General features: G+C 41.7%; 1 protein-coding gene across 3 annotated transcripts in view; it reads left to right on the plus strand.

Annotated features, from left to right (window-relative positions):
* STAB1 (stabilin 1) overlaps nt 1–27,448 on the plus strand; it is a 95,432-nt gene that overhangs the window by 45,520 nt on the left and 22,464 nt on the right. For all 3 annotated transcript variants that reach the window (XM_083488830.1, XM_083488831.1, XM_083488832.1), the window contains 19 exons: nt 1,248–1,359; nt 3,868–3,945; nt 4,486–4,587; nt 5,458–5,565; nt 6,639–6,770; nt 7,223–7,351; nt 10,162–10,218; nt 11,491–11,586; nt 12,941–13,136; nt 13,925–14,020; nt 15,115–15,160; nt 16,113–16,192; nt 20,316–20,441; nt 21,202–21,275; nt 22,141–22,215; nt 22,733–22,846; nt 24,418–24,465; nt 25,091–25,174; nt 25,788–25,934. In XM_083488830.1, the coding sequence (XP_083344956.1) occupies nt 1,248–1,359; nt 3,868–3,945; nt 4,486–4,587; nt 5,458–5,565; nt 6,639–6,770; nt 7,223–7,351; nt 10,162–10,218; nt 11,491–11,586; nt 12,941–13,136; nt 13,925–14,020; nt 15,115–15,160; nt 16,113–16,192; nt 20,316–20,441; nt 21,202–21,275; nt 22,141–22,215; nt 22,733–22,846; nt 24,418–24,465; nt 25,091–25,174; nt 25,788–25,934 (1,900 nt within the window). The remainder of the gene's footprint in view (nt 1–1,247; nt 1,360–3,867; nt 3,946–4,485; nt 4,588–5,457; nt 5,566–6,638; nt 6,771–7,222; nt 7,352–10,161; nt 10,219–11,490; nt 11,587–12,940; nt 13,137–13,924; nt 14,021–15,114; nt 15,161–16,112; nt 16,193–20,315; nt 20,442–21,201; nt 21,276–22,140; nt 22,216–22,732; nt 22,847–24,417; nt 24,466–25,090; nt 25,175–25,787; nt 25,935–27,448) is intronic.

Raw genomic sequence — 27,448 nt, forward strand, 5'->3', positions numbered from 1 at the left:
AGTTACGATTGTTCCAAGAGCTACAGAACCGGAGCCTCCAGCAGGCTGGTAGAAAGGGTTGGATTTGGGGTGGGGGATCAAAGTCAGCAGGGGCTCAGGACTTTTAGTTTCTTTTTTAAAAGTGAGTTTCTGTGTGCTCTACATCAAAGGATATAAGTCAAAATGTGAACTCTGCACCTCACCAACATTTTTTGTGAAATGAGCTAGCCTGGTTGGTAGTCCCCAACCTGCAGGGTTTTAGGTAATGGAGAAAATCAGAGCTGTGATTCACAAGTGATCTTTTTGGACATCACCAGGCAGAGCTAAAAAATGTATAGAGCTGCCTTTTCCTGCTTTCTGTCTCATTGCTGCCCAGGCACTGCATATAATGGTGTGTGCGTGTGCACATTTCATAAGTGAGTTGAGTGAGTTTATGGCATTCAGCAGCAGCAGTGTGTGCGCCTGCCCACCCACTGTTCTATCTCTGTGCACATCCAGCACGAGGTCCAGAAAATCAAAGAAGCAAAGACAGCTGTAGCCGGTCCTTGGTAGGCATACACGGTGAACAATTTCTGTGATGGTGATAATAAAAGTGTACATGCAGCTTTAAACAAAACACACCCCATATTTGCAAAGAATAGCATATCCAACCTTGGTGGGACAAATTTGACGGGCAAGTGTGGTTTAGGGGAAATAGCCTTGTGGAACAAGTTGGGATCCCTGATGGATCAGGTTTGGCCCATTGTTCAAAGGATCTTGACCCCTGCATATAGCAAACAATTACTGTATAGTGTACAGTGCTCTTCATACAAGAATAGCCAGAGCCTCACTTACCATTAAGGACGCTCTCAGTGCTCAACTGAGAAGCTGTTTGTTCACTTGTTTGTTTATAAGCTTTCTTAATGCACCCTTGGCATCGTCCCATAAGGATGGGTTACAACACTACAGTATACAGTTATAAAAACAGATAAAACCATTACCATTATAAAGCAAGTAAAACTGTTCCAAATTGGACAATAGATTATAGAATCAGCAAAAGAGATATGAGTCACTGGAGACAGTTTGGCCTTTCATGTCCTGGATTAAGATGGAAAGAAAAGACCTCAAACATAACTCTTGAAATATTTAGAGGAGGCGAAGCTTGTTTGCTGGTAGAAAATAACTGGGAAATATAGGGAAATGCAACCTAGTTGAACTGAAAGGTTTCTTCTGGCCATTAACTCCCTAGGAAATAATATTCTGAATGCTCTTTCCTTACTCAATTGCAGGGGCCACTTCCTTCTGGGTTCTTTCACAACTGAGCAAATCAAGAAATACGTGGGCCAGGAGCTGCCCACCCTTAGCCCACGGATCAGGTGGAAAATTAACAACAGCAGTGGGGTAAGAGATTTCTAAAAATAATTTTAACATTTTTAACGTATTTATATAACACACCTTATGGATTGGCCCTCAGATAATTTTACATGAGGCTTAGATGAGGAAGAGACTGAGCAAGAGTAAGGAGTAAGGAGTAAAAGTGCCACACTCTTCCTATTATCTCTCTCTTTCTCAGTAAAGGCCATCAGTCAGAGACACCTAGGCCACTTCATTGCCAAAGTCCAGTTGGAATTAAGACTGGAATGGGTGTACTGAATTTAGACCTGCGGTCTAAATCATGGTTAGTCATGTGGGTGACCATCAAAAGTTAAAATTGTAGGTTTAGTTCTATGAAGTGTGGGAAATTGCAGTCAAATATAATTAGCAAACATAGGGCTAGTTAATGCATGAAGGGGTTAAGACCACAGAACTGTATTCCTTGACTCAGTTAGGTCACTCCCATAACCTCCAGTGAAGAAGGAAATGAAGCCTCCTTTGTTCACTCTCTCCCACCATGTGAAACTGACTAGGCAACACGTTTGGGCTTGACTGATTCAAGCCTAGACTGCATGCTCAAAAGTACTTTTCTGTATTTTGTAACCCAATAATTTTCTACCTGTGTTCTTCTTGCTGCTGCATGGAGTAATGCATGAATCTGACCTTTGGCGTTTGTAAGTAAAGCATTTAAGCTCACTAAACGCTGTGGCTTGTTCATTGTGAGGGGATAGAAACGGAGAAGTACTGTAAGTGGACTAAACTCATTATTTAAAAAGGTCTGACAGCCTATATTCCTAACAATTTACCGAGGTTACACATTTTGTGACTTTTAACTCTGCTGGGACTCCCTAACTGGATAGTGTATTTGGATCTAGGTAGTGCTATTTTTCTAGTGTTTACGGAAAAATCCGAGGGCTCCCTTGGACAAAAACAAAGACGCCAACCAGGATTACTTGGAGCAAAACAGCAGCCTGTAGGTTTGGCCTTTATTGAACTGTTGCAACAGGGTGCTCCCCTCACTTGCAGGAGAGAGGAAGGACCCAGAAAAATGGTGTGCAAGGCCTCATAAAGACTTTTGAAATTGCCACCCTGTAGATCAACACCACCCCTAGAAACATCATGCATACATCACAGAAAGGAGGGGTTGAGGGAGGAGTTGTGGTGGTAACCTGAGTGTCCTGTCACCTGGCTGGTCTCTCCTTTCCCCCTCCCCATGAGTACTTTCCAGGTGTCAGAGGGGAGTTTGCAGTTTCCTGCCCCCAGAGGGAAGAGCTATTATTGTCCTTTGTTCCAGTCTGTGCTGAATCCACTCCCATATGCAAGTTCTTTGTGATCTTGATGGTCTTCTGTCTAGGACCATCAGGGTTGGCATAGCAACTGGGCAGGGCTCCTGTGTATGTGTTGATATGCTCAAGGGATTATGGCTGCCCTATATCAAACCTTCCCCAGTTTGTAGTCCATCCTTCATGGAGTAAAATAAAAGCGGAACAGTACAAATCTGATGTATGGTTGATTTTCTATGAATTTATAACAGAAGCGTAGCGTATGTAGTGTGTGAGTGTGAGTGTGTGTGAAGTTTGTACAAACTGAATGCTGGGGGGCGGGGTTTCCTGCGACACTAGAAAAAGGTATCAGAACTCATGATGAATGCCTCCCTTGTTAGCTTATAATGGTGCCCACCTGAGAGGTGCCGGAACTGAGTTCTGGCGAGTTCTAGCTGGAAAAAAGCCCTGGACCTGGGATCCATCCAAGTCTATTATTAATTACCCCACATGGGTGAAATATCTATATCTATTTTCTACCCCACATGAAGTTCATTTTATGTTGAGACCCACTTCCAATGGCACAGCTCCATCGAATCCCACACTGTAGTGGTTGTGAGGCCATCCTTTGTTCATGCTTTTGAACTGATAGAATATCTGATGACAGGGTTTGATGAAGTCATCAAGGTATGGCTAATCCACTCACTGAGGTCTCTGGTCTAGAGAAGGAGTGGCTAAACTGTAGCCAACCGTGGGCTTGAGACCACTGGTAAAGTTCTACATATGGACATATTTCATGACTCTGGCTGGAGACACACCATGCACTGAAAGCACATTACTTTCTTGGAATTGTAGTGTGTTTAGGCTGGTGGGACATGTTGTTCAGTTCCCAGGATTACACGGATTATAATGTGCTTTCAGTGTACTTTAAATGTATAGTGTGTATGCAGCTGGGTTATTGATAAGCAGAATAAGTGAGCCTCTGCTACTGGGAGAGTGACTGTGATGTGTGTGTGGGGAGGGGGAGTTCTCTGTGTATTTTTAAAAAGGCGATAGGAGGTCCCACAGAAACTAAGAATAAAATCCCATGGTTAGAGAACATCAGTACTGCTAGTGAGTAGATTTTGTGGAACAGAACTAGAGTGTTCCAAGACAAATAGTACACAATTTAAGGTGTATTTCTGATGCAGCACTTTTGTGTAAATATGCATTATCTATTAATTCTTGGCAGCCTAATGCAAATTTATGAAGTTTGATTCTGTTTGCTTTCCAGGCCATAACGATTCAGAATGCAAGTATTGTTTTGGGTGACATCCCTGCTATTAACAGCACTATTTATATCATCAACAAGGTACATTGACAGATTGCATTGGACATGTTTCTTTCTGTTTCTGGTTAAGAGGATTTATAAGGTCTGAACAGGAATGTATCAGCCCCAAAGCCATAGTGATACTGAGATTATCTAGAGCTGTTTTACCAGGTAGAGAGCAACCAAGCTGCAGAGTTTATTTATTGACTTCTAAAGGTTGATCTTTCTCCTTAGATTGATCCACATACTTAGCAAACATTTCCAACCAGCATGTAATACCTATTAAAGAGGTGGCAGAAGACTGCTATGGCAATTAACACATTTGATTTTGACTGGGGACAGCTGATCTCACATCGCTGATCAGCCATGAAGTTAACTGGGTGACCTGGAGCTAGTAATCTCTTAGCCTAGCCTACCCAACAATGGGATCGTGTCCCAGGGAAACCCCCCCCCCCACACACACAAAAGAGAGGTATACTATAGTTTTTGCTGTGGAAAAAATTCCAGAGCTGCACTCTCCCTATATTTGTGCTGCACTACACCACTGAGTCTCATTTTGTTTTCACGTCTTCCTCTGCTCAGGTTTTGTTGCCCACCTTGGATGACATCCCTCCAAGAGCCCCAGGTCTGCAGCAGCAACTTAATGCGACACCCTCCTTCAGTAGGTTCAAGGAGCTGCTAGAGGTGAGTATGTCAGCTGTGTTGCATTTAAACGCATAATTTGAACCCATTAATTGTTGTACTAGTCTGCCTAGATACAGGAAGTGTCTTCTGTTGGTGTATGGAGGAAGACCAATTCTAAAACAATTCCGCGTTGTCTTGGTGTGGGGAAATGAAAGGAAACGAAGGGAGTGCATTTTGATAAACCCAGAAAGTGATGACTAAATAGTGTTGTAATCCCGTCACTGCCAAGGGCATCTGATGAAACACTAGAAAAATGTTTCCTTTTCCCCCTGCTCATCTTCAAAACACAAATGTTTATAATGGGGGAGCTGACATGGGGACCTACAGATGTTATGGTCTACAACTCCTAGCAGCCCCAATCAGCATGGCCAGTGGTCAGGGATGATGGGAATTGTAGTCCACAACTTTAGGAGAGCATCAGTTTAACTACTGATATATAATCTATGTAAGGGAACAGTGGAAAACTGTTGTGAAATGCAGAGCTCATTGTACCAATGGGATTTTTTTCCTAACTCATAGCCATGCAGCAGCCCCAAAATTTGTCCAGAGACTGATGGGGAAAGGGATAAACCTCCTCTCATTGTTTGCCACAGTACTAAGACTGACACCCCATGCCTGGAGTTAATTAAAGAAAATCTAGGATTTACTTGTACGTTGCACAATAAGCACAGTGTGTTGTTTGGCCCTATTAAAAACAGAGAGCACGCCTTTCTTTCTCTAAATCATCTTACCTTGAAACTCTGTATCTAAATGTATCTGAACATATAATTGGCAGAGTTATTTGGTTTCCCCCCTAAGTTTTCTTTTGCTTACTCTATAATCTTTGCTGACCACATTTGCTTGTTAATTGTATTCTTCTGAAACTTTCAGCAATACCATCTGATTGCAAAGATTGAGTCATCTGAAAAATACACTATTTTTGTCCCAGGAAATAGTTCAATTGAGAAGTATTGCCAAGATGCTAATATTACACAGCTGGTAAGAACTATGTATGTATGTATGTATGCATGTATGTATGTATGTATGTATGCATGCATGTATGCATGCATGCATTTACTTATTTTTACAAGCCTTTGTACTTATTCTTTGGGGGTAATGCCACATCATCACTGAATCATATTTTGTATACTACCTTGTGAAGCCATGCTTTGAATGAATGAGTAAAGGCTGATTCATGCATTGCAAAATTTCTAAATGGAAGGCATATTGTATCTCATGTTCTTTACACATGAACTTCCTACTGCATGCATGGTAAATGGCTCCACTTCAATAACACTTTCCAGAGCAAGTGAAAAATTCACATGTAAAGCCATTCATACACAGGTTAGCATAACTCTTGTCTTCCATTTAGAAATTCCATACCCTGCGAGGCACCTCTACCTCATTCAAACATCTAAGGCAAGATATATATAATATATTATTATTATTATTATTATTATTATTATTATTATTATTATATAGCAAGATAGAAGTAATGATGCAATTCATCAAGCAGAAGGTTGAAATTCTTCAGAGTTATTTTAATAATCATCTAAATATCACACTAATAACCAGTCACTTGTAAAATATTGCCCATTTATTTATTGGTTGAGAATAGCTTTAGCATTCTCCTTCAGTATACAAGTATTGTATGAACCTCAGTATGCTCCATTGTTGGTAAGGAATCTGGCTTTAAATCCCGCTAAATTCACAGAATGGATTTGGCAAAGGGCTGTGTTTCAGCCAGTGTTCTACAACCTATGTAATAAGAATAATAACTACTTACTTCTCAGGTTGTGAAGAGGGTGACTGAGCTGAGGAATGTAGATTCCTCTACATTAACATTTTAATTAAATAATGGTAATAAAGGTGCCCAGGTAAATTATTTGATGGAGCAAAGCAACAGTGAAAGATTCATTACTAGATACAGGCCTGGTTATCAAACAGAATCACTGATTACCACAATGGCATGTGCTTCTTATCTTTACCTATCTCCAGCTGTTATCTCTCTGCTTTTGTTCGTTTATTTAAAAAGACCAAATATTTTGTTTCCTGTACACCTTGGTTTCTAGGACATGGACACTGTACAATACCATGTTGTTCTTGGAGTTAAACTGTTGGCCACTGACCTGAAAAGCGGAGTTCACAAAACATCAATGCTAGGATTCTCATACTGGCTGATGTTTTACAAAAACACTACTCAGGTGAGAATGAGAGGTGAATTATGCTTCCATTCTACAATGTATGGTTTTATAGGAAGCCACTAATTCAGTCACATGTTTCAAATGATGGGGTTGCTCGTGGACTGTGGCTGCATCCCTAAAACCACTTGGTCACAAGCAGCACAGTTTACCTGCTAAAGTTTTCTCAGTGACCTTTGTGAAAGAATTGCAGACCAGTGATTAATACATTGGTCTCTGCTCATCAGTGCATCTGACTGACTGCTTTGTTAGCTGTGTACCTGCAGTGAGATCACATGGGCTACTGAATTGTACTTTTGCCTCTGGAATGATTTTTTCTTTTAAGACTTAATAATGCTGGCAGGACAACATGATAAACTATTCATTCTATGCTCTCTTAGAAATTAATATTGGAGCCATTGTGCTTTTCTGGAGCATACCTAGATTTCATTACTTGCCATTCTTTCTTACTGCAGGCATATGTAAACAAAGTCCTCCTGAATGGTCAGTTTGTTGAAACAACAAATGGGATGTTGATTGGGGTTTCTGAAGTCCTGCGAGTTCAAAAGAACCGTTGTAGTATCAACAGCACAACAGTGCAAAAGGTAAAGCGTTAGAGACCTGTAATTTCTTGTTTTGTATGAAATCTACATGTTTGGTGATGGTTACTTTCGAACTAATTAATTGGGCATGATAGGTTTCTTTGCCAATTGGTTTGAGTCATTCATTGAGAACATCTGCTCACTTGGGGCTCTGGGAGGGGGGTGGGCATTTGCTGCACAGCTGTGCACTGCCTCTGCAGGCCGTCCTCTTTTACTGAGAATTGGCTGTTCCTTTTGAGCTCTGATATATTGCACCTTTCAAGACTGAACGTGTTTAATGCTTGCCTGATAAGGTATCCTCCAGGGAATTCTCATAGCCATGCCACCATGAATATGCCTAAAGTCACTCCTTGTGTTTAGCCAGTGTGGTGTAGTGGTTAAGAGCGGTAGTCTCATAATCTGGGGAACCGGGTTTGCGTCTCCGCTCCTCCACATGCAGCTGCCTGGTGACCTTGGGCCAGTCACACTTCTTTGAAGTCTCTCAGCCCCACTCACCTCACAGAGTGTTTGTTGTGGGGGAGGAAGGGAAAGGAGAACGTTAGCCGCTTTGAGACTCCTGAAGGGGAGTGAAAGGCGGGATATCAAATCCAAACTCTTCTTCTTCTTCTTATGGAAAACTAAATTTGATAGAGGTGACAAGGCTAAAATGATCGATTTGGTTTTATACCTATAAGAAGAGTCTGCTGGGCCAGTCCAATAGCCCACTTAGTCTAGCATGCGGGTCTCACAGTGGCCAACCAAATGCCTCTGGGAAACCAATAAGCAGGACCTGAGCCCAAGAGCATTCTCTCCTCCTGTCATTTCTAGCAGCTGGTATTCAGAAACATTTCTGCCTCTAAAACCCCAGCTGCATCCACTTCTTCACTTGTAATAATTATTGCCTGACAATATTTTACATAAGCTCCAGCGTCTTGGAATTCAGGCAGCAATGCTATACTCACTTACCCTAGGAGTAAGCCTTCTGAATAGACATGTATGACCCAAGCTTTTTACATCAGGAGACACAAATTCTTTTCTGACACCTCTTATTGGACATCTATTTACTGAGTGGCTCACATTCCTTTCAGTTGGTGCTCGCAACTTTCTGTACTGATGAGCAATGTTTGCAGTCCCTGGAAGTGCTCACCATTTTTAAAAAAACTTTTGTTGCCACAAGACACTCAAAAGAGCCCATGGACATTATCAGACATGCTCGGCGTCTCCTGTATAGTCCATAGTGCCACTTTCACTTTCCATAAAATCACTGCTTAGTGGACTGGGACCAGAAGACAGCGGCCCTACAGCTCGCTTCCTGTTACCTTTAAATTAGAAGTTGTGTGTCAAATATCAAAGAGAGTAAAGCGCAGCATGGTGCACTGAAGTGCTGGTGGGACTGAATTCAGTTGGAGCAGGTTGTTGAAGTACACTGCCTCCAATTGTGGATCTGAGGAGGTATTTGACCTCTAACCCATTTGAGATGGGGGGACACCACTAACCGTAAAGTCCCTTCCCCAAGAATCTTAAACACATGCTTCTACATAGCTTTGCCTGGTCTTGAGCTGCAGGAACCCACACTGAGAAGCAACTTACCGTATTTTTCGCTCTATAACACGCACCTGACCATAACACGCACGTAGTTTTTAGAGGAGGAAAATCCGTAGGCATGCCACCCGTAGGCATTCCCTCCATAACATGCACAGACATTTCCCCTTACTTTCTAGGAGGAAAAAAGTGAGTGTTATGGTGCAAAAAATATGGTAATTTGCCAAAGAAAATGAATGAATGAATGAATGAATGAATGAATGAATGAATGAGGGTATATCTGCCTAAAGCCAATTCTTTCTGCCATATGAATTCATATAAAAGGAGAACAGCAAAAACACAGACCCTAATGTCTGGGAACTAAATATCTGATGGCTGCTGGTCAATAATCTTCATGAAATGAGGTGTTATATTTTGGCATTGCTACTCAATGAGCAGACCCAAGAGTGCCAAAACCATTGCTTTGATTTATTTTAGAGGTATTGTTTTGCCACATTGCCAAAAGTCTATGGGTTAGGTTCCAGAGAATCATGTAGTTATAATATAAATTGAAGAGTTAGATTTCAGTTACCAAAGGTCTCATAGTCTAGGGAGCCATAGGTTGTTAAAACAAATTAGAAAGTCACACAAAAAGTTGCTATTTGAAGGGATTGACATTTCACAATGGAAGAGTCCTGTGACCACAACACTGGATATTAGGAGGAATAATGGGGCTTCACATACAGTGGTACCCCGCTAGACGAATGCCCCGCTAAACGAAAAACGCGCAAGACGAAAGGGCTTTCCGACATTTTTCTGCTTCGCAAGACGTTTTTTTCTATGGGGCTTACTCGCAAAACGAATTTTTTTCCGTGGTCTCCCTTTTTTTTTTTTTGCCTTTTCTGAAAGGCGCTAAGCTCCTTATCTCTAAATTGCCGCTTATCCGTTAATCCCCTAAGCGCTAAAAGCCGCTAAAAGCCCTAAAAGCCGCTTATCAGCTGTTTTACCGCTTATCAGCTGATCGGCTGATAGCGGAGCTCCGCAAGACGAAAATCCCTGCAAGACGAAGGCTCCCGCAGAACGGATTATTTTCGTCTTGCGGGGCACCACTGTAATTTTTTACAATTTCAGCAAAGCCATTAAGAACGTACTCTGCCATCTTAGCTTTTGGGAAATGGCAGTTAATTGACTGTGTACTTCATCTTCTACCTTGTATGCTCTGCATTCCTGTAGCCGAGACTGATAATTGTTAATGTGCTGTGAACATGAAACTGACTTCTCTCCTTTTTTTAAAAAAATCCTCTGTACCCTAGACAAGATGTGCGAAGTGTGACAAAAAAATCAGGTGCCCAAACGGATCAGTGCTTGCTGTAAGTCATGATTTTTATTTTGAATATTTTTCCTCATAGAATTTATGTATTTTCTTACTTACTTACCCTGCTGCTAGGGATGGAACGATATGTTAGTATCAGTCCTCTCAGTTTCTAATTTAGCCAAACGTAAATTCATTTCTCCACATTTCTGTAGCAATTTTTTGTAAAACAATCCTTGTGAAAATTATTCAACATTTTAGTGCAAATTTCTCCCAATAAGCATATTTCTATATTCATTTTTACAAGCAGTTTCACTTTATACAGTGTATTTTTGTATACTGCTTTCATAAATGCACCTGTTTTATACACACATTCCCCTGATAGGTGTAGTTTTGTAAACATTAGTTGTTTAGAGAACTGTGTGACAAACTTTGCGTGTCAACTATGAAGGATAGCTGTGTGGCAGTTCTTGACTTGTTTCAGAAAGTTCAAGTTTGAAAGGTTTGTCTTTAAATGCAAACTGAATTGAAATTCTCCCAGTTCCTATTTGCATCATTTTTCACCTAAACTTCATTGATAGGGTTGTATCTAACTAAGTCCTACTCAGAGTAGACCCATTGAAATGAATATGACTAACTTGGCCCATTAATTTTAATGGGTGTACTCTGACTAGCACTTAGTTGGATATACACACACACACAAAGAGAGAGAGAGAGAGAGAGAGAGAGAATTGGAACAAGTTGCTTTGTCATCCAGTATTTGTTTTTGTCTTTTTAAAATGCCTTAAGAGTCAAAATAATCCCTCCTCCTTACCCTCAATATTTGATCTGGGCACCAGTCATCTGCCTAACGGATTTCTCTAAGCCAGGGGTCGGCAACCTAAGGCCCATGGGCCAAAGCGGCCCACGGGGGTCGTTTAACCAGCCCACGTGCCGCCCCTGAACTGAGCTGCCCGCTCAGCGAGTCCCCGTGCACTGCACTAAACCGACGCAGCACGGCACGGGGACTCGCTTCTGTGGCACTGGAAATCACGTCTGCGCAGACGCAGATGTTGGAAATCACGAGCACGCGTGATCCAGCCCACAGAAACATCTCCGCTGGAGTGAACCGGCCCAGGTGAGGTAAACATTGCCAACCCCTGCTCTAAGCTTTTTACATAACTTAACCCTTGATTCTCTGCATGAGCAAAGCCCTTTGGCCAATAATACTTTTATATTGAGGCAGCTGAATGAGAGTTAAATACATTTGTTGGTTAAAGCTGAGTGTTGTCTGCTTGGAATAAATATCTGTTTATGATGTGATTGGTAATGACATTTTTATAATTGACAGGGAGCACCAGCAAATGGGAGTTTTCCTCACTGTGTATTAAAGTCTCAAGGCCGCAGATCAGTTGGCTGTCATTTCACCTGCATCAAAGTTTCCTTAGTAAGCAAGCTTTACTGTATACAAATGCATGATGACCACATAGAAAATTGCTTATTTTCCCCACACATGGAATTCCCCACACATGGAATTCATACTCATTTCATTATGGCTGGCACAAAAGTGTTTGCCCGAGAGCTGCAAAAGCCAGATTCTATAGATCTACTTCCCATTCAATACATGCAGTTGGCTAATGATGATTTAGAGCCCTTGGATGAAATAACATCACTTCCATCATAAAATGGAAAGATGCCTCAGAGACCTTTGTGCCATCACTCAGAAAGTTGTGTTGCCCAGAAGGATGTAAGAGCTCATCTAGCCCAGAATTCTGTTCTTTTACTAGTTGATTATATGCCTTGGGAAAGCCCACAAGCTGGCCTTGGGTTCTATAGCACCCTCCCCACAGATGACTACAGTGGTGCCTCGCAAGACGAAAAGAATCCGTTCTGTGATTCTCTTCGTCTAGTGGTTTTTTCGTCTTGCGAAGCAAGCCCATTGAAGGATTAGCGGATTAGCGCTATTAGCGGCTTTTAGTGGCTTATCTGCTGATCGGATCAGCTGATAAGCGGCTTAGCGGCTTAGAAAAGGGGGGGGGAGGAAAAAAAAACCAGCAGGAACTCGCAAGACATTGTCGTCTTGCAAAGCAAGCCCATAGGAAATTCGTTTTGCGAAGCACCTCCAAAACGGAAAACTCTTTCGTCTAGCAAGTTTTCCGTCTTGTGAGGCATTCGTCTTGCGGGGCACCACTGTAATTTTTCTGTAAGCATCAAATTTTTATTTCCTGACCTGTCAACCCCCAATACCATCCAAAATATTTGAAGGGGAGGTCTCTGTCCCATGATATGACTGTAATGCTGCTGTCCATGCTGAACACAATCTCCATCCTCTTATCTACATAAAAAACATGTCACAATATCAGCACCACTTAAGAAATGTTAAGCGGCGTATTGTATTTACAAGAATTTATTAGTTACATTATTATTTAGAAAATTATAAAACGATGTACAAGAATTTAAAACATCAGTATACAATAAAACAATATTTTTAAAAGTTATACAGTTCACACATAAATTAATAGTATGATTGGCTGGGATCAATCCTTCAGCCAGGTTCCTGTTTGGAATTAACGTGGTGTGGACATCCGGAGCAAGAGGCAGCACTAGTAAAGCCTTGCTTGATGACCACGGAGTAATGCTATTATGGCACCATCTCAAGCACTAAATAAATATATAAGCCACCCAAAAAAACCAACAACTAACAACCGAAAAGCAGTTTTAAAAATAATATTTGGACTACATGATGTTTCACATTTCCTCCAGTATAATGGGTCTGACTGTTATTTGTTTTGTTTCCTGAGGTCTCTGTCTGCTGTTCAGGTTACTATGGCCATATGTGTGAGATGTGCCCGGGAAAACCAGACCGTTGGTGTTCTGGAAACGGAGTGTGTCAAGATGGCATTGATGGCAATGGCGAGTGCCAATGCCATGAAGGTTACCATGGAACGGCCTGTGAAATGTGTCAGCCAGGAAGATATGGAGCCAACTGTAAATCAGGTGATTCATGGCTAGAGTGATGTGCGGAACTTCTGTGATATTGACAGGGAGGGAATATTATTCTACAACGTTATTCGACATACTCTTTGTGAATTACTCATATGTTTTGCTCCACATTTGGTTCCTAGGGTCCAATGCGGTCATTAGCTGTAACAAATTCATAGGTGCGGTCCCATTTAACTTTTGTCTATTGTCTGAGAGAGCATCCAGTGGGTATATCAAAAGATTAAACCTTTGCTACTAAAATTGTGGTGTTAGAACTTTTCCATGTGTATATTAAAAAACCTCAACCAATGATCTTCCAAGTGAATCATAGCAAAGTGCAGGGGAAATGCAAAAATAATAAAATTGAGGGAGTGGATGAAAAAGTTTTGCTAATTAATACAATTATTTAAGAATAAAAGTAAGATTAATAGATGAATTAGTAAGATCAATAGATTGTAGACAGCAGAATCCCAAATTTGCTGTGGGCTGGAGTCCCTTGATTGGCTATTGGCATTAAAAAAAATGGTGTTGAACTTTAATACACACTCAGTTTTACAACTTCATAATCTACCATTTGATAATGTATGTACTTTGTATATTTTTTTAAAAAAATAGATTGTCTATGAAGGATTTGTATTTATATTCTATATAACTTGCTTTGTACTCATATTTCATGATGATTCATCATTTATTTTAAAATGCTACAGTCACATACATCTGATTATGAATTTGTGGAAAACTCAGCATGCCTTAATGTGGGCTTCTGTATGTATCCTTGATAGAAGTTTAATATTTATCCTCAGAATGCAACTGCGCTCATGGGATATGCAACGATGGACTGCTGGGGGATGGAATCTGCACCTGTGCGGCAGGCTTTAAAGGGGTTAGCTGCGACATAGGTAAGTGCATGAAAGCCACTGTCTTTGTGGATATGCAGTCATGATGTTGCTGAACTCAGTGAATTAAAAAATGAAATCTTAAAAGTGAGACCGATTTAAGAAAAAGCAGTTATGTAAGGATGAGTAACAGCAAAAATTAATGTTGTACTGGCAGTGATAGAAATGGAATGATAGACAGTCATAGGATTATGCACACATAGAGCTACTCTGGGGGATAAACTTAATAAACAGGATAAACATAAAAGTATATCTGGAGTGCCACAGGTGCCGAACATGAATACAATACATAAATTAAGAATTTGCTGAAGCATCAAATATGAACGCTGCACAGTTGTTGAAACATGGTCAAGCACTTCTTCTTGGGTCGATAATTAATCTTGGGTCCCCAAAACTATGGATTGCCCAAGATTTGGGATAGCCCAGTTTAGATCTAACAGGAACCTTGGTATTACTGCTGTGATAACTTAGATTATTTTCCTTTTCTTTTACCCCTGCAATGGGATCTGCTTGTATCTCAGCATTCCACCACAGGAGGATTTGGGGGAAAGTCAGAACTCTGATTTAGTGAGGCCATTATTAATATCTGTGTGCAGGCAGCCGTGTGCGTGCGTGTGTGCGTGGGTGTGTGCATGCATGCAGTAACGCTTTTTAACATTGTTTCCACAGCAGCAACTCTGCTTCTTCTGTTTCAGTGTATCTGAAGAAGTGTGCATGCACACGAAAGCTCATACCAAGAACTAACTGAGTTGGTCTTTAAGGTGCTACTGGAAGGATTTTTTTTATTTTGACTATGGCAGACCAACACGGCTACCTATCTGTATCTGCTTCTTCTGTCACCCAAATAGTCACATTGCAGAAGCAGCTTCTGATGCAGTACAGAGAAGCTGCTGACTTGAGATCACAACATAAAAAGTATCGCTGAAAAGACTGATCTGGTTCAAGGTCCTGCTGTCATTGTTCTTAGACAGATTTCAATTACTTTGATGAGTTATAGAATCATAGAATTGTAGAGTTGGAAGGGGTCCCAAGAGTCATCTAATCCAGCCCCCTGCAATGCAGGAATAATGTAAAAACTTTTTCTTTCTTTCTCTCAGAAGTTAAAAAGGATTTCTGTAATGGCACTTGCGATGAACATGCGAAGTGAGTACAATTGGAGGGCACAGTTTAAAACATGTGATGCTATGCATTTATCTGGACATGAGTATTTGAAATATGGAACCATGACAGTACTTTTGTAGTGGATTGGGGATGAGCTGGATTTGCTCTTTTATGCATATTATTGTATTTTAGGTTGTTTTTTCTCTTTATATCTGCTTTCAATGTTTATAAGTCACTGTGAGTTCATTTTTTTAAAGTGACTAATGAATATAATTATTATTAATAATAATAATGGAAGCTGATGCTTTAATTCAACATTTTGCATTTTCAATTGCTCCATCCTTTAATGTCACCCTGCGCAGTGGGGAATTAGTTTGTGCATGAGAGAAAGCCCTTCATACGCAAATATTGTAAAAGGATCGCTTCTGCTCATCAATATATTGTTTTAATTTAAACAATATATTGTTTAATTTAAAATGCAAATTCAAAATGCATATTCCTCTTCTGAAAATGAAGTGTGAATAGGTAAGGCATTTACCCATTCTGTTGCTTTGTATTGGGTATTATCAACAGCTGTAGAGCTAAAGATGTACCTATCAAGGAGAAGTAATTTTGATATAGATGGAAATTGGTCTGTTAATTTTGAGACCACCTAAATCTTTTGTCAGCAATAGCCTTTTGGCAGTGGCTTTCACTTATGATCAACTGGGGTCCTGTGATGCACATGTCACTGAGATGCAAAACTTCCATTTATTTTGCACAAGGAAAAGCAAAAATGCATTGCTTGAGCTTTTTTGAACCCTGCATGATATAATGTCACTCTCATAGTTCTTAACTGCATTCACCTGGGCAAAGGAAACCAGGATCAACTGTTTATAGAGATCCAAGAATGCTGGAGTTTTAGACTGGTCATTACCACAGAATAGCATCCATGAACATGTTGGTGAATTTGGGTACATACATACCTTCTCAGTGCTTCCTTCTTCCATTTCAGTTGCGTCAATGACTCTACCACTTCCCAGCCCACTTGCTTGTGTTCTGCTGGATACAATGGGAACGGAACCTCTTGCACAGGTACTTCTGGCAAATGTCTGCAATCATGTTGCATACATGGTAAAATCATAACCCATCCTGCACAGAAAAGTCTGGATAATGAACTGAGTAATCAACAGAATATGGATATTTGATTTAAACAATAGTTTTCATTTATCAAGTGATGAACATTCATATATGAGTGATGAACATGCATACCTTTTCAAAAATGAAAATTCTGTGGGTAGAAGAGAACATATGACCTTTTCTGAACATTGCTGTCCAGCTCTGTGAACTGCAGCTTCAGAAGGATATTGACAAACTGGAATGTGTCCAGAAGAGGGTGGCAAAGTTGGTGAGAAGCCTGCATACAAAGTCCTGTAAGGAAAAGTTGAATGAGTTGGGTGTATTTTGCCAGGAAAAAAATATGAGTGAGTTGCGATGGAGTTGTTGTTGTTGTTTAGTCATTTAGTCGTGTCCGACTCTTCGTGACCCCATGGACCAGAGCACGCCAGGCACTCCTGTCTTCCACTGCCTCCCGCAGTTTGGTCAAACTCATGTTGGTAGCTTCAAGAACACTGTCCAACCATCTCATCCTCTGTCGTCCCCTTCTCCTTGGGCCCTCCATCTTTCCCAGCATCAGGGTCTTTTCCAGGGAGTCTTCTCTTCTCATGAGGTGGCCAAAGTATTGGAGCCTCAGCTTCAGGATCTGTCCTTCCAGGGAGCACTCAGGGCTGATTTCCTTCAGAATGGAGAGGTTTGATCTTCTTGCAGTCCATGGGACTCTCAAGAGTCTCCTCCAGCACCATAATTCAAAAGCATCAATTCTTCGGCGATGAGCCTTCTTTATGGCTTCTTTAGGGAGTAGCCATCTTCAAATACTTGAAATGCTGTCACCTAGATAATGGAGCAGATCTGTTTTTATTCCTCTGGAGTGCCTACATTAAAAGAAAAAGGGTTTAAACTTCTCCTGTGGTAGAAGTTCTCTGACAGTGGAAAGGACTGCTGCAGAAGCTGGTGTATACACCACCATCAGTGGTTTTTAAGCAGAGGTTGGATGGCCATCAGTTGAGGGGCAATTGACTGCATTGGACTATATGACCTTTGAGATTCCCTCCATCTCTGTGATTCTGCTTTCTGTTTCTTGAGAATCCTATGGGACAGGTTTTCAAAGGGTCATTTCCTATGGCCCTTTAAGATACCTTTTGGCCGGTCATTTAATATTGACTCTTCATTTAGGCACATTTGGTTGCAATTTAACTAGAAACAGAAATGTTCACGTTATTGCTGAGGATAAGGCAAATCTATAAGTACTAAAGTACAAAAATTAAAGGTAAAGCTACAGCAAAATAGCTTTGCTCTCCTAACCCCTCCCTGTTTTGTCCCCCATTCTGTCACGATTATGAAAACAGCTAGCACTTCAAGTGCTTAGTACCAGGCTAATCAAATTATTATGCCACCTTGATGTATAACAGCTTAAATAGCTCCTCTACAGCAATCTCTACAGTAATCATTTTGAAATCTGCAATCAGGAACAAAACCACTTTCATTTAATCAAGCATCCTTATTTTTATGGATTAACACGGAACTTCTTACAAGACAGGTATTTCAAAGCAATCAGCCAGAAACTGATCAGATGCAGGCTATGAATCCTGCATTTTACCTCAACAAGAATTTTGTTAAGCATCAGCATGCCCCCCCCCCAGGTATATAGTGATTTAATCAAAATTGGCAATGCAATTGATCATATTGGTCATATTAATCAAACCATGAAGCCAGAACCAGATGAAACCATGATGATATCCATTTTATAGCCTCAGCTTAGAGCAGACTGGCTCTGGCCCCACTCACCTCATGTTACCAGCGAGATTCCAGCTCCATGGCATGCCCCACACTAGGTTCTTACATGCTGGTCAAGTCCCAAAGTGTTCCCTGTGCTTGGATGGTGTATTGGGCTTCAGACTGGCAGTCTTGTGAAATAATGGATCTTGACCCCATGCCATGCCAACCCCACTTACCTCAGCAAGCCGCCCTATTAGCTACCTCCCCCATCGGATTAAGGAGGATGCTTCGAGCTCTTCATGAATATGAGACCCAACACGAGCTCCAACTAAATTATGCCAAGACCAAAATAATGGTATTTGCTGCTCGACTGAAACCTAATTTATGGTCTAGTAATGGTATTCCTTTAGAGCAGGTTAGTTGCTTTAAATACCTGGGTCAGGTTGTAAGATCAAATAGGTCCTTCTTGGCGCACAGAGAATACATAGCCTCGAACGCATCCAAAGCAGCCCTGGTGATTAGAACCCTGTACTCCAAGAAACAGGCACAAACTGTCAAAGTAGCCTTACGACTCTTTAAAATGAAAGTCCTCCCTCTTCTGCTGGTGGGCATTGCTTTGGGCTCACGTAGGGATTTTGAAAAATTGGAATCTATCCAAACCCAATTCCTCAGGGCCATACTCAGGATCCCCCCCTCTGTGGCAGGTGCGATCATGAGACTGGAAACCGGTTGTCAAGCCTTTAGGTATGTGGCCCTGAAAGCGAAGTTATGGCTATGGCTCAAGCTCTGTTTCAGACCGGTGGGTTTGGCCCCCTTGATTCTGAGGGATAACTTTAAATCTCCATGGGAAGGGGAGATAGTGGAGGAAGTGCAGAAGTGCGGGTTGTCCTCCCTTTATATAGAGTCCATGGCGTATAGCCACGCAAAGGCGGTGATCGCTCAAAGATTAAGGGATATTGCCAGACAGGAGGACATAGCCCGTGTGAAACCTGGGTTGTTTCTGGGGGAGCAGTTGTATCGGGCTGCTCCAGCTCGCTACCTGGCGGATATCCACTACGTGGAATACCGCAGACTATTTACTGCGGCTAGGCTGAATGTTCTTGACTTGGCGGTTCTAAAGGGAAGATATGGAGGAGTCCCATATGACCAGAGATTATGCCACTGTGCATTGGGAAAGGTAGAATCCACAGAGCACATTTTACTGAGCTGTCCCAGCTACAACGATTTAAGACAGTATCTTATAACCCCATACTTACCCCAGCTCAGTTCCAGACAAAGAGGAAAGCAGACAGCATATCTGCTAAATAAGTCTTCTGGGAAAACAACTTTGTCAGTGGCTAAATTTCTTTTCCTGGCACTCAAGTGTCGGAAACGTATAACTGAATGCCTTGATGTGGGTTATCTGTGAGAGGTCTAGTACTGTGGCCCTACCTTATTTATGTACCCCGATGATGTTATAGTTTATAATTATTGTGTTTTATTTCTGACTATCGGTCGAATAAAGGATATTGATTGATTGATTGATTGACCCCATGCCATGCCAACCCCACTTACCTCAGCAAGCCAGTTGTGGCTTGTTATCAGCTGTGCCTGTATCCTGATAGTTATTCCCTCCCTGACTTGCTGGGCTGTGTGTGTGCATGTGTGTGCGCGCGCAGTGGGCCTGCCACAAAATCAGAGAGGCAGAAAAGAAGCAGGCATGTTCTCCCTTCTTTGAAGGAGGAGGCAAAGCCTTACATCCCCTGCAGTTAAACTCTATAAATGATCCCCGATCACTTAACTGCCACCGGAGCTGGAATTGGGTTATCCCATTAAAGGGATCCTGGGGTAGTGCTTTGTCCATAAGCCCAGATGGGGCTAAGGACCATAGCACTCCCCAAGGCAGCAATTCTGATGGGCTGTTCCTATTTGTTGTAAGTCACAGGGCAATCCTTTCTCAGATTCAACCCTTTGGGAAGCAGTCAGCAGGTGGGCTGACTGAGCGAGAAATCACCCGATGCCTGAGCCAGATTGCATACACCTGTAATCAATAAAGTTGTGGCCTGCTTTGATCCAATAACTGCACAATGAATCTGTCTGCAGGGGGAGGCAACAGGCTTGATGTGCCTGATCACGCAAATAGTACACCTCTCTGAGTGATTCTGATGTTCCCTTGGCAGTTTGGCTAAGAAGCATGAGCAAAATAGACTTGCAATTCTGCCTTGATCATCTGTTCACATAAGGGGGAAATTTCTGTTAACTCTCCTCCCCATCTGACCTCCGCCCCCCAACAATATATTCCATACTGATCACAAGGGTCACTCTTGCAGGTTTTCAGGAGGCTGCAGAGGGAAGCGAGAGAAAGGACAACCCTGTTCCTAATTTCTTTTCTTTTGTAACACAGAAATTGATCCCTGTGCGGTGGGCAATGGTGGCTGCTCCCCACATGCCAGCTGTACAAAAGTTGGGCCTGGTCAAAGAACTTGCTCTTGTAAAGAAGGCTATGCTGGAGATGGGACTCTATGCCGGGGTGAGCACCCATGCTGTTTGAAACACATGAACTGCTGAGCAATTCTGCTTTTGAAAATAGATGCTAACTGCAAAGGCCAGTATATATGTAGATGCCTGAGTAAGCATACTGGTGACATTTAAAGCTCAAGTAAATATTTATGGTATCATTAAAATGAGTTTGAGAACTTACAGTCACCCTGTCTCCCTTGCAGACCTGGCGTCTCACACCGCCTTAATTATTTCATGCATGGTTCAACCACCACTTCTCTACAGCAGATATCCTACTGTTCCATGCCTAGGCAGAGTAATAAAGTTGTGGTTGTTAGGAAATGGGAACTGTGCCCATCTACCTGCTACTAGGACAATAGGGCTTCTTGCAATTTGAACAAATCCCAATTTTTGTCCAAGACATGGTTGGGGCCTATTTAAATATTGTGTAACAGGTATGTGTATTGCCTACTGTGGCCATGGTCTTTCCTATGGGGTTCTGTCTTTCCTTCACAGAGCTGTGTTTAATTTTTAGCATGGAAAGGGCTTTATTTGGGGGTTGAGAGTGAGTGGGTCAAAAATGTTGTCCTTAAGACCAAAAATGTAACCTTTTTTTTCCTACTGGTTCACTCTTGCTCACTTCTCCTCTTGGCAGACAGCTTCATATATAACAGCGCTGTTCATGCCTCCTAGCATGCTAAGAACTTGTTTTGTTAGGCAGGTGCAGTTTTACAGTGGAAACAAAATTTTGGTGCATACAATCCTCTCTCCTACATCTCTCCTACATACAGAAATTGATCTATGCTTAGACAAGAATGGAGGATGTCACCAGTTTGCCGAGTGTGTTAAAACAGGACCAGGCCTCGTAAGCAACTCCTTTTCACTTTATTTTTGGGGCTCTCTAACAGTACATTTCTCCCCGGGGGGGAAAGAGTACCACTCTAAGGGTAGTATCCAATGAAATCATTGAGCTTGTGTAGCAACATCCACGCATGCAACAGATTTCTCCTCCCCATGACCCCCTCCCAGATCTACCCTGAGGGTTCCACAAAACCCACCTTCTGGAGCAGATTTTGTGGGAGCTCCATTGCACAAGTCACTCCATGAGCACATATCTATATTATCTAAGACTGAAATCTCATCACAATGAGGGAACAGTGCTAATGCGCTGCAATGCATCTCCAGCTGCTGAGTTTGGTGGCCGTAAGGGATTGGGTCTCACTAGCTCAGAAGACTATTTAAAATTCTTGCAGCTGATTGCGCTGTTTCTCACTGGGAAAACACAGTGGCACACTCTGGTGGCTATGCATGTGCTCTCTCTTTCTGTTATGCTCTCCTCTGTTAGATCATCATTTGAATCCTGCAAGGTCATGGTGCATAGGGAACACTTTCCACTTGTTCAGTGGGACTTCCCCCTTTTTATCCTCCAGCCCCCCTATAATTAGCAGGGTTGGGGGAGAAGCCCAAAGCAGATACAGGGTGCACATAGAAGGAGAAGACAGAGGAGAAGTTCCATTGCTCAGGTAGAAGTGATTTGTTGCATGCTTACACACAACAGCAGAAATAAGATGATAAAGACAGCTGCAGGTTTCTAGACTGAGGAAGGTCCTGTGATTTTAATTTTCATTGTAGAAAATCAATCTATTGCTACTGTTGTCTGCAGTTTTGTTTGTAGGTCCGAATTATATAATGTTGACTATACATTGTTGCTTTTGTTTTATTTTACATAGGTTGCCTGTAACTGTCTTCCTGGGTTCACTGGCGATGGTGTTAAGAAGTGTGAGCGCACTGATCCTTGCAAGGAGGTTTGTTGGCACTCATCTGATTCTCTCGTCAAAAGATTAACAAATGATTTACATTGATCTCCTTTCTGTCCATTATCAGACAAATTATGGGTAGAATCTTGAAATGTTTTTTAAAAAAGTGTGTGTTTGGGGAAACCAATTGTGAATAACCAATCGTGTGTAATTTGGCATAAAATGGTCCATTCAGATAAGAAGCATTAAAAATCTAGAGCCCACCTTGATTATAGAGGTTTGTTCAAGAAGTTATGTGAGTTTTATAACATGCAGAAAATAGTATGTGCAGAGAAATCAGAGAGAGGAGCTGAGGCAAGTCCTAGGGGGGAAGGGAGGGAGGAAAGGGGGGAATTATGTCTGTGATTATACGGTTTGACAATTTGTTATGTTGAAATTGCTTAATAAAAACATTTTAAAAAAGAAGAAGTTATGTGAGTTCCAAGCACTGTGTGTTTTACGCATTTCCAAGTAGGCAGTATTTCAGCTTTCTTATTGACTAATATGTTTTAACTTTTCTTCCCAGGATAATGGAGGCTGCAGTCCACGTGCTCTCTGTCTCTCTACAAGTGGGGATCGAATCTGCATTTGTTTATCTGGTACCGGCGATGGATTTATATGCACAGGCACTGTGTGGCAGGTACAAGACATTCTGTTGGAAAGGGGCTGTCACGATTTCTTTTATCTCAGCTTACTCTTAATTTCCCACCGGGCAGCATTATACCAGCAATAATATATTATTGACATCAGGCTGTATACAGAACTGTTCCTTATACCATCACTCCTCTTTCTGAAGAAGAAGCAAACTAAGATTTTTTTTAAATGCCAAGTGGATATTTCAGAGGCGGTGAGAAAGTTACAAAAGGTCCCGTGAATTAAATATAGCAGTACAGTAACAGTTCTGGCCATAGATTAGTTGGGGATTAATTTAAAAGAAAGTGAAGAAAAAGATTGCTGGTTGAGGAGCTTGCAGTTAAAATACAGATATTACCTAGAATTGTTCAAATGCTACCATTAGAAATACTATCCTGAAATATACTCGGAGTCCTATAGTGATTTCATGCTCTTTATTGCAGCTTGTAAAACAGTGATTTAATTGTCCCCCAAACCTCAGGCGTTTATATACATTATTTACACAATGTGTCCCATCTGATTAGCTGATTCTGCTTCCCTCCTGGATTGGTCTTCTCCTGCAAGCCAATCAGTTGTTGCATATTAGGATTCTACTTACCTATTGTTCTAGGATCCAAGCTTAGTACATAACATACCCAAAAGGCTTTTCTCTTCTGCAAAAGGGATGGGATTATCTTCCAAATACCTCTTTGGACTAGTAGAGCCTTTGGGGGACTTGGAGTTGAGAATAAGTTCACTCTGAAGAACCTAGACAGCATCTTAAAAAGCAGAGACATCACCTTGCCAACAAAGGTCTGTATAGTTAAAACTATGGTTTTCCCAGTAGTGATGTATGGAAGTGAGAGCTGGACCATAAAGAAGTCTGATCGCCGAAGAATTGATGCTTTTGAATTATGGTGCTGGAGGAGACTCTTGAGAGTCCCATGGACTGCAAGAAGATCAAATGCATCCATTCTTAAGGAAATTAGCCCTGAGTGCTCACTAGAAGGACAGATCGTGAAGCTGAGGCTCCAATACTTTGGCCACCTCATGAGAAGACTCCCTGAAAAAGACCCTGATCTTGGGAAAGATTGAGGGCAGAAGGAGAAGGGGACGACAGAGGATGAGATGGTTGGACAGTGTTCTCGAAGCTACAAACATGAGTCTGACCAAACTGCAGGAGGCAGTGGAAGACAGGAGTGCCTGGCGTGCTCTGGTCCATGGGGTCACGAAGAGTCAGACACGACTAAACGACTAAACAACAACATCACTCTGAAGGCAGAGGATACTGCAGTTCATTTTTGCTTGTCAGATGTCAGTGGGACTGGTTCCTTAATCAATTCTCTGGCCAAACAATTCAAGGCAACTGGAAAATTCAAGCCCAGAATGTATGTCACAAGTCTTATAATGGGATTATTTTCACAAACCATTCCCATTTCATTATTCATTATTGTACTCCCGTTATTGTGTGAAGTAGGGTATAAACGTTCTTTCTTCATTTGGATATGAAGGATAAGGTTGTTTTTTAAAAAAAATATGAAAAAAGCAGAGCCTTGTCATTAATATTAGATGGTTTTTAATTTCTTTCATTTTTTTTAGGAGCTCAGCACAAGACAAGCTGCATCTAAATTCTTTAATCATTTCAAAGTAAGCATCAACATCCTCTAAAAGAGAGTTAGCCTTGAATTTAGAGAGTCCCTTGTGTCACTTCCACTCATGCAGGTTTAGGTTTATTAAGTGTGTGTGTGTGTGTGTGTGTGTGTGTGTGTGTGTGTGTGTATTGCTTCCCACTAAAAAAAAAAGTCTCAAAGCAACTTAAAGCCAAAATTAACAAAATATAATGATGAACATAATCACATAATGACATAAATGTGATTAAAAACAGATTCATCAGTGTAATAACATGTCATTGGTGGCGTCCAAATGCTCAGGTAGACCAAAATGTGTTTGCTGGCACCAAACGGATGACAAGATTGCAGATGGGCAGGACTCCCTGGGGAGAGCAATCCATACACAGGGGGCTATTCGAAGTTACCTTAGATTTCTGCCAATTCTCACTCCCACCCTACTCCATTCTAGAGAGTCTCCTTCACTTCAGGAGTGGACTTTGGGGTGGGTAGTGGTAAAAGGAGCTGCATCAGGATGAAGAACATTGGAAATGTCCAGTGACATGAGCAGAGCCCTGCTTCATCTTTTCTGAGCAGTGTTTTCTTGCATAAATCATGTTGTGCTGCTGTGTGTGTTAATCTCTGGACCTGTTTTTGTGCCATAGCGCTTTAGCACTGTTGAATTGACGGGATCTGGACCGTTCACTGTTTTTGTCCCACATGCTGATTACATAAAGAACAGCACCACGGTAAGAAACACTTTTCTGGTTGCATTTGAAAGCCTATAGTTCTGTTTATCAGTCTGTGCAAGTCTTCTCTGGGTTTCTTTAGAGCTAGTTTAATACAGGGATAGGCAAGGTGGCCCTCAGGCACTGCATGCCAACAGTGCCCAAAGCCCAACCACCTTCCTTCCTTCCTTCCTTCCTTCCTTCCTTCCTTCCTTCCTTCCTCCCCCCCCCGACATTAAAATCACCCCTTCTAACTAGAAAAGGTTAAATCCTTAGAAAGGGCCCCGCTTCAGTTAAACCTGAGTGTTTGCTATCTAATCTAAGCAACTTTCAACTCATTTGTATGAATCTGAATTTCTGCTGCATGTGTAGGTTTGATTCAGTTCTCTTCAATGTATTAGAGATTATATTGTGATTGGCTGTCTTCCCTAATTTTTTAATTAACTATAATATATAATGGGGAATAGTTCCATAATTCTTCATTCTTCTGTTCTTGAATGAGAACAAGTTTTCTCAGTAGGTGAAGTGTCAAATTAATATTTGACTCTGGGGCATCCCATTCTCCTCAGCTAGTTTCAGTGCTTTGGAAAGGTGCTGAGCCCGTGCCTGACTTGTATAACCCCAGTTTCTTCAGTTTTCAGAATGGGAAGAGAAGGGTTTCATCAAGGATTTGCTTAACTATCACGTAGTCATCTGCCACAAGTTACAGTCAGAAGACTTGCAGTTGAAAAATTCCATCACAGCTCTATCTGGACTCAAAATAAAGGTTTCCATGAAAGAGGTAGGTGCCATGTTATTCAGTACGTGGGCAGAGCAGTGGGTGTGCCTCTTACCCTTTGTACAACGGGCTACCTTCCCGCCATGTAAGTGCTTCCTATACACGTTCTCACATCCAGCCAGGCAAGAGGCATTCGTGTAGATCAAGGACACATCCCAGGCAGGCAAGACACAACGTGGGTGTGGAGCAGGGTTTAAGTAGAATCCCAAGGGTTGGATAGAAAGGTCTGAAGGGTCGGTCTCATTTCATGCCCCTGGTCCCTATTCTTTTCATAAAGGTGCCTCTTGGTAAGAAACCTAACAAACTTCAGCTGTACAGCTGTAAAGATTAGGTTAAAGGAAAAGAAAGGGTTACAATTAGATTAAATTAAGGGTGAGGATTTGCTGAACTAAATATTTGAAATTGGAATGCAGAAAGGGGAGGTATGAGGAGGTCGGTGAAGTAAGTTTTAAGAGAATAAGGATTTGAAATTATACTTGTTTGTCTTTGTGTGTGTTTGTTTGTATTGTGTTTGATTTTATAATTTGTGAAAATTCAATAAATATCTTTAAAAAAAGAAAAGAAACCTAACAAACCTCAGAAAGATGGGTGCAGGGTTTTTTTTTGTTTTGGGGCACTGTTGAAGTTGATCCTTGTGTGTTTTGTTTTGTTTACAATTATATTAGTATGAAAATGGCATGCATTGAAGAAGGGTCCCTAGGGAAGTAACATGTAACATTTCAGAAGGATGGAGGCCAGGGACTAGGGAGTTATGGACATTTTCCAACCAGGCAAAAACACTTTAGGGTGCAAAGTGGGACCAGTATGGCCTGGGAAGAGTCCTGGGGGCCTGATAAGAGAGGCCTGGAAGGTCATATTAGGCCCCTAGACCTGCAATTGTAAGAACATACGAAGAACCTGCTAGATCAGGCCAATGGTCCATGTAGTCCAGCATCCTATTGTGGCCAAGCAGATGCCTCGGGGAAACCTATAGCCTTCTCCTCCATGAATTTGATCCTCTTTTAAAACCCTCCATCCCATGGGAGCACTACTGCTTTGCAATGTTGCCCATAAATTTCTGAAAAGTTTTTAGCTATACAGTGGTACCTCGGGTTACAGACGCTTCAGGTTACAGACGCTTCAGGTTACAGACTCCGCTAACCCAGAAATAGTACCTCGGGTTAAGAACTTTGCTTCAGGATGAGAGCAGAAATCGTGCTCCAGCAGCGCAGCGGCAGCAGGAGGCCCCATTAGCTAAAGTGGTGCTTCAGGTTAAGAACAGTTTCAGGTTAAGAACGGACCTCCAGAACAAATTAAGTTCTTAACCCAAGGTACCACTGTACCCAGCTTGAGTAGTCGAAGGAGGGGACTGTGAGAACACGGTTGCATATATTCAATGGAAGGTCCATAACCCAGTGGTTAGAGCATCTGCTTTGCATGCTGAAGGTCCCTGTTGTGTCCAGGTAGGGTAGGGAAAGACTCCGTCTGAAACCTTGAAGAGCTGCTGCCAGTCAGTGTAGACAATGCTGGGTTAAATG

The sequence above is a fragment of the Podarcis liolepis genome, assembly GCF_965112155.1.
Source record: "Podarcis liolepis genome assembly, chromosome: 2".
Taxonomy (NCBI): Eukaryota; Metazoa; Chordata; class Lepidosauria; order Squamata; family Lacertidae; genus Podarcis; species Podarcis liolepis.